Below are 15046 nucleotides of genomic sequence, written 5' to 3' on the forward strand. Positions count from 1 at the left end.
TATGCTATATAATCACAAGTCCCAATGCATCTATCACTTCTCCAAATCTGTCCTACAAAGCACAGTTAAAAATGAAGAATCATTTTCATGAAAATCTGCACAAATCTCTGATAGTTAATTCAGGCCAATACTTCAGTACTCTTCTTCTACTGACATCCATATTATTAAAATCACCAAAGTCCTATAAAAAGATGATCTTGCATTTCTATAACATTCCAAACAGCGGATGTTGAACAGGAAGAAAAAGGGTAAAGTGCAGGTCTTCAAGGGGATAACCAAAGGTTAATAAAGGGGTTTGAGGAGGCTTTCTGAAAGCAAAAAAAGGTGGTAAAATATATGGGGCTCCAAGAGAAGGGGTGTATTGGCTGAATAGAGTGACCACCAATTACAACTTGGAGGGAATGGTGAACAAAGAGAAGCCAGGATAAGAGACAGAAGCTATGATAGCACGGATTGCATGCAGGGGCAGATTCAGTTGAAAAGGGAAAAGCAACATCAGGGAAGCCTTTGAAAGTTTGAAAAAAAAGAGTTAAATTAATTTGTAGGTTTCCACTGGACGGGGTGACAGGAATGTAAGACTTAGTAAAATGTAAGAATGTAGACTGCAACGTTGAGGCAGGAAGCAAAGTTAGGATAGCGTAAGAGAAATTGAGGCACAAAGTGATGAAGGCAGAAACTAGGGTCTCAGCAGTAGAGGGTCTGAAGTAGATAACATTGCAAGGGAGAAGTGACCTCGATAATGGAAAAGATGTAGGAGATGGAACTGGGATTAAGCATTTTCTTCCTGATTTGTTAATTCAAAGTGAAGTCAAGGTCAGAGATATATAAGTACTGGCCAAACAGGATGGCTTCAGTGTCTACTGTCATTAAGCTGGAGCAAAAGTTGGTTTATCCAGGTTTTGATATGAAACTTACAGAAAACACAAAGAATTCCATGACTCAATCTACAGATCTGCAAGGTCTGTAGAAAGTACATACCTATTCTGTCAGTTAGCACGTTACAGATAGTCATTATTCACAATTCTACTGGTCCTTTGGAAGCTCTTGGAATGGGGGAATAAGGCAATTTTATTTCTATACGGCACTAGGTAATGATTCATCCTTTTGATGTCTCAGCCTGGGAGCTCCCTAAGGCTCGCTGTCTAACTCCTCCTGGATTTGTCAACATCTACCTGCTCCGAAGGAATCCTGTTGCTTCCCCAATGAGACGCTGATATCCATCCACTCAGGCTCTACACTGATGAACCGATTAATGTGATGCCTTCCGCTGAGACTTCCAATAAAAGCTCTGTTGCTCCCACCCCCAAGCTCACCCCAACAATCAGAATTCCGAAGATACAAACCACAGAAGGCCTCTCAAATCTATTCTGTCATTCAATTAGATCACCACAAATCTGCATCTTAACTCCTAGTACTAGCCTTGGTTCTATAACCTTTGATTCGCTTGCCTAACAAAAATCCAAAGATTGGCAAATCTGAACAAGTGCGCAAATAGAATAAAATCTCTGCAAAGATGAGTTCTGTTTGATGCTCCCCATATCCTTCTTGCTCCAAGTACTCCAGAGAAGATTCCTGCTCTCCCTTACTTCAAATGCAAAACAAACTGTATCATCATGTAACTTAATGTAGGAAAATGTCTCAAGGTGTTTCACCATGGCAAATTACAAATAAATGAATGCTAAATCAAAAGAGGAGATTCTATACAGTGTTAAATTGCTGACACAAAGATTTTGAAAAATATGTTGGGGGTTGCACAATGACCAGATCCAAGAGGAACAAAGAGTTTGGGAGGATGTTGGGGCGGGGTTGTCAGGCTGAAGGAAATTAGAGATGGAAGGGGATTGGGGCAGCTGAGATCATGAAGGGATTTAAACATTAAGATGTGCTGTAACCATTCTATGATGTTATGATTTTATTAGAGTTTTAAATTGGAGGCATGAAAAGACCAGGAGTCAATGTAAGTCAGCAAAGACTGAAGTGACAGCTAAGCAAAGCTTAGCAAAGAATACACTAGAGGCAGCAGAGTTTTGGATGAGCTGAAGTTTATAGAGGGTGAATGGGATTCGTGCCAAGAGAGCATTGAATTAATCGAGCCTGTAGTTCACAAAGTCATAGATTAGGATTTCAGGAAGTGGTGGAGGCTCGAAATATTATGCAAATGGAAGTGGACAATCTGAATAATAAAGAGAACATGAAATCGAAAGTTCAATTTGGTATCAAACAGAACAATAAGTTTACAAACAAACAGTCTGCTTCAGGGAGTCTCTCTCACACATGCGTGCACATACACGCACAGGGGAAGGGTTAAGAAAAGTTTAGGAGAGATTGAGTTGGGTGTCATCAAAGTAAATATGAAATTGATCTCATATCTGGGATGATGTTGCCAATGGACAGCATATAAGAGGAAAAGGTGTGAATCTTGCCCAACTGCTCCATTCACTGGCCCAGAATTTATTCCCTAGCTTGAGCCTACATCTTTCATACTTTGCTCCATATCAATTGCTCCACTCCTGGGTGACTGCTCTTCTCTCACTCATGTGCCTCATACCTACGCTCTCCTTAGAGCCAACATCAAGATTAATGCCTGCCTACTCCCTCCAAACTGTAATTTTTCCAAAATCCAGATTCCTCCAGAGGAAATTTTCTTCTATTCATAAGATTGTCTAGGCCACTGAAGGTCATTAATTGTCTTGCCCCAGTAAAGACCCAGGAAACAATGGCATTCCACCTGAAATTATCAAAAGTGGAAAACCAGCACTGCTGCAGCATCTCCATGAAATTTTGTGTCTCTGCTGGAAGGAAAGATTTGTGCCTTTAAATATCCGTGATGCAAAAACAGTCACCTTGAACAAAAACAAAGGGGATCGCGCAGTGACTACAACAATTACTGAGGCATCTCCTTGTCAAGTATTGTGGGGAAAGTCTTTGCTTGCATTGCTCTGACCAGGTTACAGATCCTGGCATCATACATCTACCAAAAGGCTCAGTGTGGCTTCACAGCTGGCAAATCGAAAGCTGACATGAATTTCTCACTTCAGCCATTACAGAAGAAAGCGAACAGCTCAGGCCGCTCTACATTGCTTTCATAGAACTCATCAAGGCATCTGACCTCGTCAGCAGAGACAAACTCTTTAAACTCCTGCTGAAAATAGGCTCCTAGGCTTCATTTTTTTCTTTCCATGAGAACATGCATTTTGTTAGTTACAATGGAGCTTCATCTGAGGCATTCAAGATCAGCAGTAGGGCTGTATCCTAGTGCAACTGTCTTTGGCATATTATTCTCCATGCTGCTATTGCACATTTTTGGTGGCTGAAATGAGGGTATCTACCTGCATGCCAAAATCGATAGCAAGCTGCTCAACTTAGCAAGACAGCATAATGTCTTAGTTGGTGAATTGCTGATGATGTCGCAATTGCATCCCATACTGAAGTTCACTTGCAACAGCTTGTAGATCAGTTCCCTTGGGCCTGCAAGGAGCTTGAATTAACAGTCAGTGTCGGGAATATCAAACTTATGGGCCGGGATGTAGAGGCATCAGCTTCCATCAACACTGAATTTCACGCTGAAGGTCGCCAACAGCTTCAAACACACCTTGGATCAACCATTTACAAGCAACCTGTCCCTTGATGTTGAAATCAGCAACAAGATTGCCAAGGCTGCAGTTGTCATGTAAAAGTTGAGAAAGCAAGTGTGGGCCAACAGCAAACTAACCAAAATACAAATGTGTGTGTGTACCAGGCTTGTGTTCTCAGCACTCTCCTTTACAGTAGAGAGGCATGAATAACTTATGCAAGCCAAGAGAAGTGACTGAATCGCTTCCTCTTCCGCTGCCTCAGATGAATACTGGTCATCTCCTGGCAAAACATAGTGCCAAATATGGAAGTACACCAGCATGCAGGGATTTCCAGCTTGTCTGTCTTCTAAAGTCAGCGGTGATGCCACTGAGCCAAAGGGATAATGGTCACATCCCCAAAGATATGCTCTATGGCAAGCTAGATATCGGCAAGAGACCAACAGGTTGTCCATGTCTGCAATACTAGGATGTCTGCAAGTGAGACATCAAGTTGACCGGGATCAGAGTTGATGCATAGGAAGTCCTCGCTGATAAATGGGGTGCCTGGAGACAAGCAGTCAGGAGGGGCATGGTAAAAGCAGAAGAAAAAAGAAATGACCAGAAGGAAGAAAAGAGAGCCTGTCAGAAAGAAAAACAAGTCAACCTTGGGCCAATGCTAATCATCTGTGTCAAATGCAGAAGGGACTGCCACTTACAAATCGGTATCTAAAACTACAACAGATGATGTTCAATACAGATGCGGCATACACCCTGGGCGCAGTTCGCCGTCTCCCAAGATGGATGATGTTAAGAATAATAATATTTTCTGTCTGTGTTCTTCTTTCCAACTCCAGACCAGCCCTAGCTCCAACCCAAGTTTCCTCTTCAGCCGCATGGATGGCGCCTCTCCCCACCCAGTCTCAGTGTCCAGCTGTGAAGTGCTGGCTGCCATTTTCTTGCATAAAATGGGCTTTATAAAAAAGTACAACATACAAAATGAGTAAATCAGTAATGGAACAGAAATGAGGCCTAGAGTGGGGCCTAGATGGTGTCAGGGAGAATGACAAAAGAGATAAATGCAAAGAGGAATTCGGCTATAAACCACTTGAGCGCACAGCAAGAGTGAAAGACAGCCATAAAGAATTGGCAACACAAGCATAATGACACACACTCTATCTATGTGCAATATCACAGATCAACTCATTTCAATAAAGTTAAAAATGGCTTTTGAAGTTAAAATTGAAACGAGTAGTCAAACTTAAAATTAAATCAACTTTGGGACCACAACTTTTCACTTTATATATGAATGATCTAAATGAAGGAACTGAGGGCATTCTGGCTAAGTTTGCAGATGATATAAAGATTGGTGGAGGGACAGGTAGTATTGAGGAGGCGGGGAGGTTGCAGAAGGATTTAGACAGGTTAGGACAGGTTAGACAGGGCAAAGAAGTGGCAGATGGAATACAACGTGGGGAAGTGTGAGGTCATGCACTTTAGTAGGAAGAAGAGGCATAGACTATTTTCTAAATGGGGAAAGAATTCAGAAATCTGGAGTGCAAAGGGACTTGGGAGTCCTATTCCAGGATTCTCTTAAGGTTAACTTGCAGGTTGAATCGGTAGTTAGGAAGGCAAATGCAATGTTGGCATTTATTTCAAGAGGACTAGAATATAAAAGCAGGGATGTGTTGCTGAGGCTTTATAAGGCTTTGGTCAGACCACATTTAGAATATTGAGAGCAATTTTGGGTCCCGTATCTCAGGAAGGATGTGCTGGCCCTGGAGAGGGTCCAGAGGAGGTTCACGAGAATGATCCCAGGAATGAAAGGCTTAACATATGAGGAAGGTTTGAGGACTCTGGGTCTATACTCGATGGAGTTTAGAAGGATGAGGGGGGATCTGATTGAAACTTACAGAATACTGAAAGGCCTGGATAGAGGACGTGAGGAAGATGTTTCCATTAGTAGGAGAGACTAGGACCCGAGGGCACAGCCTCAGAGTAAAGGAAAGACCTTTTAGAACAGAGATGAGGAGAAACTTCTTTAGCCAGAAAGTGGTGAATCTATGGAATTCATTGCCACAGAAGGCTGTGGAGGCCAGGTCATTGAGTGTATTTAAGACCGAGATAGATAGGCTCTTGATTGGTACGGGGAGAAGGCGGGAGAATGGGGTTGAGAAACTTATCAGCCATGATTGAATGGCGGAGCAGACTCGATGGGCCGAATGGCATAATTTCTGCTCCTATGTCTTATGTCTAATTTAAGATTCTGTAGGAAGAAACTGAACAGCAACTTTTTTTTTTATTCTTCCATGGGATGTGGTGTCGCTGGCTAGGCCAGAATTTATTGCTCATCTCTAACTGCCCTTGAGAAGGTGGTGGTGTGCTGCTTTCTTGGACCGCTGCAGTCGATGTGGTCTAGGTACACCCACAGTGCTGTTAGGAAGGGGGTTCCAGAATTTTGACCCAGCGACATGAAGGAACGAAAATATATTTCCAAGTCAGGATGGTGAGTAGCTTGGAGGGGAACGTCCAAATGTTGGCATTCCCATGTGTCTGCTGCCCTTGTCCTTCTAGATGGGTGGCCATGGGTTTGGAAGGTGCTGCGTAAGGAGCCTTGGTGAGTTCCTGCAATCTTGTAGATGGTACACACTGCTGCCACTGTGCGGTGGTGGAGGGAATGAATGTTTGTGTATGGGGTGCCAATCAAGCGGCTTGGATGGTGTCGAGCTTCTTCAGTGTTGCTGGAGCTGCATTCATCAGGGTAAGTGGAGAGTATTCCATCACACTCCTGACTTGTCCCTTGTAAATGGTGGACAGGCTTTGGGGAGTCAGGAGGGGAGTCACTCGCCACAGGGTTCTTAGCCTCTGACCCGCTCTTGTAGCCACTGTATCTGTATAGCTAGTCCAGTTTATTTTCTGGTCAATGGTAACCTCAGGGTGTTGATAATGGGTGATTCAGCACTAGTAATACCACAATGTCAAGAGGCAATAGTTAGATTCTCTCTTGTTGCAGATGGTCATTGCCTGGCACTTGTGTGGCATGCATGTTAGTTGCCACTTGTCAGCCCAAGCCTAGATGTTGTCTAGGTCTTGCTGCATTTGGACATGGACTGCTTCAGTATCTGAGGAGTCATGAATATTGCTGAACATTGTGCAATCAGCAGCAAACATCCCCACTTCTGACCCTATAATGGAAGGAAGGTTACTAATGAAGCACCTCAAGATGGCTGGGCCGAGGACAATGGGCGGAATTTCCAAGCCCGCTGGCGTTGGGTGTGAGTGGGCAATGTGGCAAGGCGGCCAGGAATCACTTTTACTATGTCATGAAACTGGTTTGCGATCGTCTGCTCAGCCCATCAATGGCAGGCCATGGTTCCCGCCATCAGATGTCAGGAACCTCACTGCCAGGATGTCTTGCGGTTGAGGCAACTTGGGGGTGGGGGCAAGGGCTGCCCTGCAGTTGAAGGTAGCGCACAAGCATGGGTGGGGTGAGGGAGGGGTTGCGTAGGGAAGCAGTCACATATTAGGGAAACCTTGAATAAAGTGATGATTCAACTGAGACAGTGCAGATGCAGCCACATTGAAATAAGTGGAGTCAGGTCTTGAGCTTATCTTGCCCGCTCAAGCAACGCAGAGGCATCAAAGTGCCACCAACTGCTCCAGAGCTTTTCACCCCTCAGGCACAAACTATTGAGCATTTTAATGGACTGCAGAACAGTTGGACGACTGGGCACATTGTACAATCTCCTTGCTAAAGCTGGTCATGGAGTGGTCACAGGTGGTGATGCTCACAGCCCCATGCAATGTCATCATCCCGGTTTGGGCCAGTAGCCCCCATGGTTCAAGCAACATTGCAGCCTTGCAGTGTGGGTTATGAGGATGCCTGTGCCTGAGCTGAGCACACAGCATCCAGCCCAATGGGCAAGGCTGCTGCCAATTGGTCAAGTGGAGTGGGGCATAGGCGCTTGGGTTTTTCGGCAGCACTAAGATCTGGCCATCCAAGTGGTGGCTAGCACTCTCCATGGTGAGTTAAGGGGCCTTCAGGCTTAACCAAAAGACGTTCTTAGTTAACCCATGCGTCTCTCTCTTTCATCCTGCAGGAGGACTACATCAGGGGCCTGGAGCCTGGTGAACCAGCTGTACACCTTGTGGCATACAGACAGCGGAGACTATGGGAAGAGGGCGACGGAAGCACCTGGCTGTGTAGAGGGAGGAGCAGCATTCTCAAGAAAAAGGGGCAGCTGGGCCTTCAGAATAAGCTGCTGAATAGTCACAGCAAGCCATTGTTGGTCGGCGCCTAAATAGACCCAGACTCTATAGATGTTGCCTTTCATTCCTGCAGAAGACCGACAACCAGTGTCACCTAAGACTGTGCGTGTCTAAGGAACTGGTCGGTCACATTTGCTAGCTGCTGCAGGATTTGGCACCATGTGGACATGGAGGGCATCCACTGCCAGTGGTCATGAAAGTGACAGCGACACTCAATTTTTATGCCAGTGGCTCCTTTCAGGGCTCCACAGGTGACCTCTGTGGGATATCACAAGTCTCCACCCAAAAACACATCCATGAGGTCACAGATGCCATCTTGGCGAGGGCACACAACTTTGTGCATTTCACCCGGGGCCAAAAGAGCCAGGATGCAAGAGTGTTTGGATTTGCCCAGATGCAGTCACATGGCACTCAGGCCTCTGTTGCAACAAGGGTTCAACTATGTCAACCGCAAGGGCTTCCATTCGCTGAGTGAGCAGCTGTTGTGCGACCACCACAAATGTATCCTGCAGTTCTGCGCATGGTTTTCAGGGAGTGTCCATGACTCCTACATTCTGTCAGTCACAGATCCCTCAAGCCTTCCAGTGTCTACAGAGGCTGCAAGGTTGGCTCCTAGGGGGATAAGGATTACCTGCAGAGGATGCGGCTAATGACACCCGCGCGGCTCCCTCAGGCTGCAGCAGAGCGAAGGTTTAACGAGGCTCAAGCTGCAACTCACAACTTGGTGGAACAAACCATCAGGTGCTGAAAATGAGGTTCCAGTGCCTGGGCTGGCATGTAGTCCACAAAGGGTGTCGTGCATCGCCATTGCCTGCTGCACCCTTTACAACATAGAGCTGCAACGAGAAGAGGAGCTCACTGAGGAGGAGATGTAGGAGCTGGAGGTCTCATTCAATGAGGATGACATTGACGGGGATGAGGATGAGGAGGTCCTCAAAGGCAATTAGGCCCTCACACTGGCCAGACAAGGCAAGCGTGCTTGAGAGGCCCTCATAGCTACTAGATTTGTGGAGGATGATGACAACGACATACAGTGAAGAGGCACCATGGATGCGCACATTGCATCTATGAACTTTTGACTCCAGTCTGGCTTATGGCAGCGCACATACCCTCTGTGAGAATGCCCCTGTCGTGGAGGCCCCAACAGTAGCTTGATTGCAGGATGATGACGACATGCAGTGAGGACATTCCATAAATCTCCACATAGCTTCTGAGAATGTCTGACTCCTGTCTAGCCAAGGGCAGCTCACATGTGCTCTGTGATCAGGGTCATATCATAGAGACACAGTCATAAAACTTTAGAAATACCTGATCATTTGTCTGCCTTCAGCGCCTGACCCCTTCAGGAACAAAGTGTTACTGGTCACAGATGCTGAAGAGATGGAGGCCAGCGTCACCTTAAAAAAGTGCTGAGAGCACACAGAGAGAATGATGGAACTCTGTGACGCCTGCCATGACATTCTGGAAGCAATGACAAGCACAGTCAAGTTGCAGGCATCAGCAATATGTCCAGGGAGTGAGGCTGGACACATTACACACCGGTTACACTTTAAACACAGCATTCAACATGGTGAAGCGGCGAGGTGATGGCGTGGCAGACGACTGAGAGCCCATTCATCATGGAAACGGTGTGTTTCCTGGGAATGCATAATTAAAGTGGTGGGTTTGGGACGATATGGCAAGGGAAGCCATCATTGCAGCCGGCAGGCAAAACGTCACTTTACTGGCCCACTACCGCACTTAATGTGAATCTGGGATGATTCCACCCAATGAATTTCAGATCATTTTTACCAGAAAAAGCTTTGCTTCCTTGCAAACATTCTCAGAAGCAATCAACCCAGGTCATTTTTGAGAAAAAAAACATGGGTTCCTGATTGCAGTGATAGTCTAGACAGAAAAACTAGACTTCATACATAAAGTGGACTGCTTTCTAAAACCACAAAATTAGGGCCAGTTTCAACATTGCAAATGTTAGAAATATGCACACAGATTCATAGTACAAGCCAAGAAGCCAAGCCACTGAAGAGAGTGGGATTGAACTTTAGCCTCATTGAAGGATAGACCATAGATAGAACAGAAAGTTGATTTCTGGGATTGCACACTGTAAATTCATAGCAAGAAAAATTCACAACGGATTCAAAATTTGTCCCTATATATTGATAATCTAGGATCTAGTGGCTCTAATACAACAAAAAGTAGAATACTTGAAAACATCTGCTGCCTTTTCAAGGGAAATTGATATAAAAGTATTATGTTAACCCATGGCTGTTAAACCTGGGGCAAGATCACATTCAGTAGCAACATGGATAGGTTTACAGGAATCACATGACATTTCTCAACAAACTTTATACATATGGAGACTTCTCATTTAGCCTTAGACAGCATTAACTACCTTTACTTAAGCAGCTAAAATATGCTGGGTGTGTGTTTATCATCTCAAGACTGATGATAAATGTTTCCCAATACAGGTGCCATTATCTGTTAAGTTTGTTTCTGTCTCTTAAAAAATGTACAAGTTTATAAGTTCTTGTTGTCATTTGTAATTGCATGTGACTGAATGGAAGACAAATGTTTTAAATAAAGTTAGCCCCTTTCAGCAAATTTTTTCCATCAAGTAATAAAAGATAAGTCAAATTGTAAGCAACAGCTTTGGAAATTCTTCAGTTTGCAAGATTGCACTGGCTTAGTGAGACACATTTCAAAACATTAAAGCAATAGGTATTTTAAGTTCCAACAGGAAAACTTACTTTTTTTTCTTTAATGAGTCTAAGGGCATTCAAATAGTTCTCCTGGGCATTTCTAAAATTAGATGCCATCAATGCCTCGGAGGCTTCTTTAAGTTTGCATTTTAGCAATCTTTCTTCCATCTGTAACACAAAAAAATCATCAATAGCAAACTGACTGAAAAGCAGATTTGGCCTAATAAAGAGACTGATCGTTTCTTATTTGGCCTTCATAAAAACTGCTATTTTACAAATGGTACTGCTGTTGGATCAGAAGATTGAAAATAGATAAATTTTGAGGACATTTAACTCTATACCACCATATACAAAGCAATAGGCTAGTCTTTTATAATATACCATTTTTACAATAAACATTCTTTTTTGCCAATGTAAAAACTTTTTTATAATCTTTACATTAAATGATCTTTTTTATTAAGTACGATACATCATGATCATGCTGTAAACCCAAAGTGATGTACAGTTGGCATAAAAATGCTGCATTTAAATCACTTCACAGGGTCAACTTGTTTATGATGACATGAAAATTGGGCCCACGAGATCAATAACATCCACAAAACAAACTTTGTTTTTACACAAGCAGCATTTTCCAAGATAAATCCTCAGATGTTTAAAGTAATCTGTAATCAAAAGCACAAGTTAGGAATCAGGTCCCCTCTGTTATTGCATACACCTATTGGATGAAGCAGATGAAAGGGAATTTAGGAGTTTTCCGGTCATCCCACTGATGGATGACTGTAACCACTAGCTCCCTTTAGGAAACTATACTTGCAGGTGGACAGGATTACAGCATTATAAGTATGATTCTCAAACTCCTGGCAACAAGGGATCATGAAATTCCTCACACTTTCACCTTAAGCAGTGCTCAATAAGAGTAGCAAATGTTTTTCCCTGGAAAACTTTGTGAGGAACTCCTAATTTTGTCATCTTGAAATACAAAATTATATTTCATACCAAAAATAAAAAGAATTGAAAATTTGAAGCCAAAGTCATTTTTGGAACACACCGTTTTTGCATGCTTACACTCGTGACACAAGGTTCTAGATTTATGAATGGCATTTAAGGAGTATTAAAAAACACATCAACAACCATCTACAATAAAGAATAGAAAATTAAACAAGGAAGCTTAATTTTTGGGAAGCTAACTTCATACGGCTGCTTTCCAATAACGAAGCAAGAACATCAAATTTCCCTCCAGGGACAAAAAAAAACTGGCATCACTTCAAACTTCACTCAAGAATCTCTGCACTTAGCATTTTTGTAAACTTGCGTGTCCACTTCGAGGAATAGTGCTGGGGTGTAGGTGGAGATACATTATAAATATAATCTCCATCCCAATAAAGATTCTCATCAAACTGAAGTACACGACACAGATGAATGGTGAAACTTATGCATCTGCTCTACATTATCTCAATGGTAAGTAAGCTAAACACTGAAGTTACTGCATTTTGGGCCAATTAATTAAATGTTTGTAAATTTAAACTTTTCCCTCTCAGAGTAATTGAAGTGCTTGATGCTGAAAATTATTTTCCAAATGTGTTATTTTTTTTTCACCGCAAAGGAACCAATGATTCTGATGGTTTAAAACTCCACTGAGCTGTCAATAATAACTGCCAAAAGTTTGTGGCTGTTTTCAGACTAAAGAGCTTGTGTACAACTGTGCACCATTGTTGTTCCATGGTGCTACTGTTTCTCCAATTTTCCATTTGTGACTTTCGTTTTTACCCCTCTTTGCCAGAGACATGCGCTCACTCTCCACTACCACTGCATGGATAGTGATTCCCCCAGCACTTCAACCCAAATGCAAGCTTTGACAGTGATTTAGTAGATTATTCCAGAGAGGCTCTTATGGCCAAATTGGATTCTCCTCTTTTCTCCATATCTCGGCATATGCAATTGTTACTAGATTACAACAAGTAGGATGTCCTCTAGCCCAGGGGTTCTCAACCCTTTTGCTCTGAGGTCCCTTCTGTGGTGTTACAAAAAATTCTACCAATTGTCTGGGACACAATACAAGCTTTTACTCTGTATAATAATTATTTAAACAATGAAATACATGTATTTATTATTATTTTTACTTACTTAATATAAAATATGTTGCTGGTATTAGGCACCAGACTGAGACTTGGGTAAGTGACATGGGCAGCAGACCAAGGCTTGTGCCTGCGTGAGCACCCAAGCTCAGTTACTGTTGGCTGAATGGTGTGGTGCTCAAGCTTGGGTTTAAACATTCATGCATAAGAGAGATAGAGAAAGGAAGAAAGAATGAGGGAGAGGCATAGGTGCATTGTGCAGGGCCCGCATTCTACACATTCTCTGGTTATTTTTGGCAATCCTTTGGTGTGGACAGATCACCGGTTGACAGCCCATCGTTTTTTTGAATTCATGGAATGTGGGCGTCGCTGGCTAGGCCAGCATTTATTGCCCATCCCTAACTGTCCTTGTTCAGCAGGCATTTAAGAGTTAACCACATTGCTGTGAGTCTGGAGTCACATGTAGGCCAGACCAGGTAGCCAGGCTAACATTTCCTTCCCTAAAGGACATTAGTGAACCAGATGGATTTTTACAACAATTGACAATGGTTTCATGGACATTAGACTTTTAATTCCAGATTTTTATTCAATTCAAATTCCACCATATGCTGTAGCAGGATTCAAACCCAGGTCCCCAGAGCATCACCCTGGATTACTAGTCCAGTGACAACATCACTATGCCATTGCCTCCCCTCCTATTCATCATACCCTGCTCACTCATCACCCTGTTCTCACTGACCCACATTGGCTACCAGTCCCCACAACACTCAAATTTAAAATTCTTGTCCTTGTGTTTAAATCTTTTGATGGCTTTGCCCCTCCTTCTCTCTGCAACATATTCTACAAGCTTTACAACCCACCACGTACTGTGCTTCTTCAGCACTAGCCACTTGTGCTTTTCTGCTCCCTTTGCACAACTACTCAGAGATGGGAGAACGAACCAATATCGGGATGGAACATGAAGTGTTTCAAATATGAGGACGAGAATTTTAAACAAGGTGCTGGAGGACAAGAGCCAATGTAAATCATTGAGGACAGGCATGATGAGCGAATGGGACAAGATACACGTAGCAGAGTTTTGGATTAGCTAAAGCACAAATTTGTGAAACTGTGGAACAAAGGTTAAGTCTGGGTTTCTAACAGTTCAAAGTCTGTAAGTAATAGGTTGGGCGCTAGGGCTGAGCAAATTGCTGGTTCTCAACTCCACGTTAAATCACACGCACTCTCCCATCCCTGGCTCCCCAACTTTAGTTATTATTTTATTTTGACAACCATAGAGGTCCCTTTACATTTACAGTATAGTGAATGAGGAAATAATTCATCATCATATTGGAACACAGGGAAATAAAGCGGCCTGTGGACACAAAGTGACAGAACCGACAGTTAAATAAGAAGGAAGACAAAAGAAAATAGCAAAAACAGAAAAAAAAGGTGAGAAGCGTTCAGGAGCCCTGATCCTTGAAGCTGAAACAAACAGCTCAGAAGCAATGAGAGTCCCAGAACCCAGACGCAGGCCAGCCAACCTCACTAGCAGGCGGAGTTAATTCACTCACTCTGATCTTCTCATGGCCCAAATTCTTCATCCTGCTCCGCCTACATTCACATTCAAATTTCAGCATCATTCTGCTCCAGTGATGCACTGAAGCTCACAGAAGCACTGCTTTACACAATTGGTCAACTGTGTAAATCAAGTTCCTTTCAGTGCTCAAACCACATGGAAACGTGAAATATAATTTTATCTGGCAAACTTTTAACTGAAAGAAAATGTCACTTCAATTTGAATTTTTGTACATTATTTACTTGAATTGTGGGAACTTAAAATCCAATATTAAAAATCAATACCAGAAATGTGGTTTTGAAAGTAGTTTGCACAAGGCCCACATTCAACACATTGGTTATTTTGGCAGACCCAGGAGCCCAGGGTGAGAACTTCTGCTCTAATCAATATTCCCTTCCTCATTTTGTTGACAGTATGGCCATTGTTGAGTTGGTCTTATCAATTTGAACCACAGTTCACCGATGAGCTGCCGAGTAGCTCAAGGGCTATAAAACTGATCAAAAAGTTGAGAGGAAGGGCTGGAAGGCTACAGGCACAAAACTGCAGCCCACAGAATGAGTGTGCAACTCACACAAGCTAGGTCTGCAGAATTTTTGTTGTAAGTTGACGCAACATTTTTTTTAAAGAGATGGTTACTTTGTAACTTGTGCAGTTCATTAAGAATTAAGATCATCAAACCGCAAACACCTCGTCTGCAGAAAATTCTAACAAACGTTTATACAAAATGCCTGGGGACGCAACGAATTGATATAGTTTTTAAGATGGGCTTTTAAAAGTTCCTTAGATGAAAGACGTTAAAGAAAAGCTGCAGACTCATTTACTGTGTGCCAATTTCAGTAAAGAAGAATATTGTTCTTTTTAAGTAATTTTTGTTGCAACTCAAGGGTTGCCTTT

At 43.0% G+C, this 15046-nt stretch overlaps 1 protein-coding gene across 6 annotated transcripts in view; it reads right to left on the bottom strand.

The window, feature by feature from the left end:
• LOC121269550 overlaps positions 1–15046 on the bottom strand; it is a 106654-nt gene that overhangs the window by 58547 nt on the left and 33061 nt on the right. For all 6 annotated transcript variants that reach the window (XR_005941373.1, XM_041174227.1, XM_041174228.1 and 3 more), the window contains one exon: positions 10568–10687. Coding sequence is in view for 5 of the 6 variants with exons in the window: in XM_041174227.1 (XP_041030161.1) it covers positions 10568–10687 (120 nt within the window). In the remaining variant the exon portion in view is untranslated. The remainder of the gene's footprint in view (positions 1–10567; positions 10688–15046) is intronic.

The sequence above is a fragment of the Carcharodon carcharias genome, chromosome 25, assembly GCF_017639515.1.
Source record: "Carcharodon carcharias isolate sCarCar2 chromosome 25, sCarCar2.pri, whole genome shotgun sequence".
Lineage (NCBI taxonomy): Eukaryota > Metazoa > Chordata > Chondrichthyes > Lamniformes > Lamnidae > Carcharodon > Carcharodon carcharias.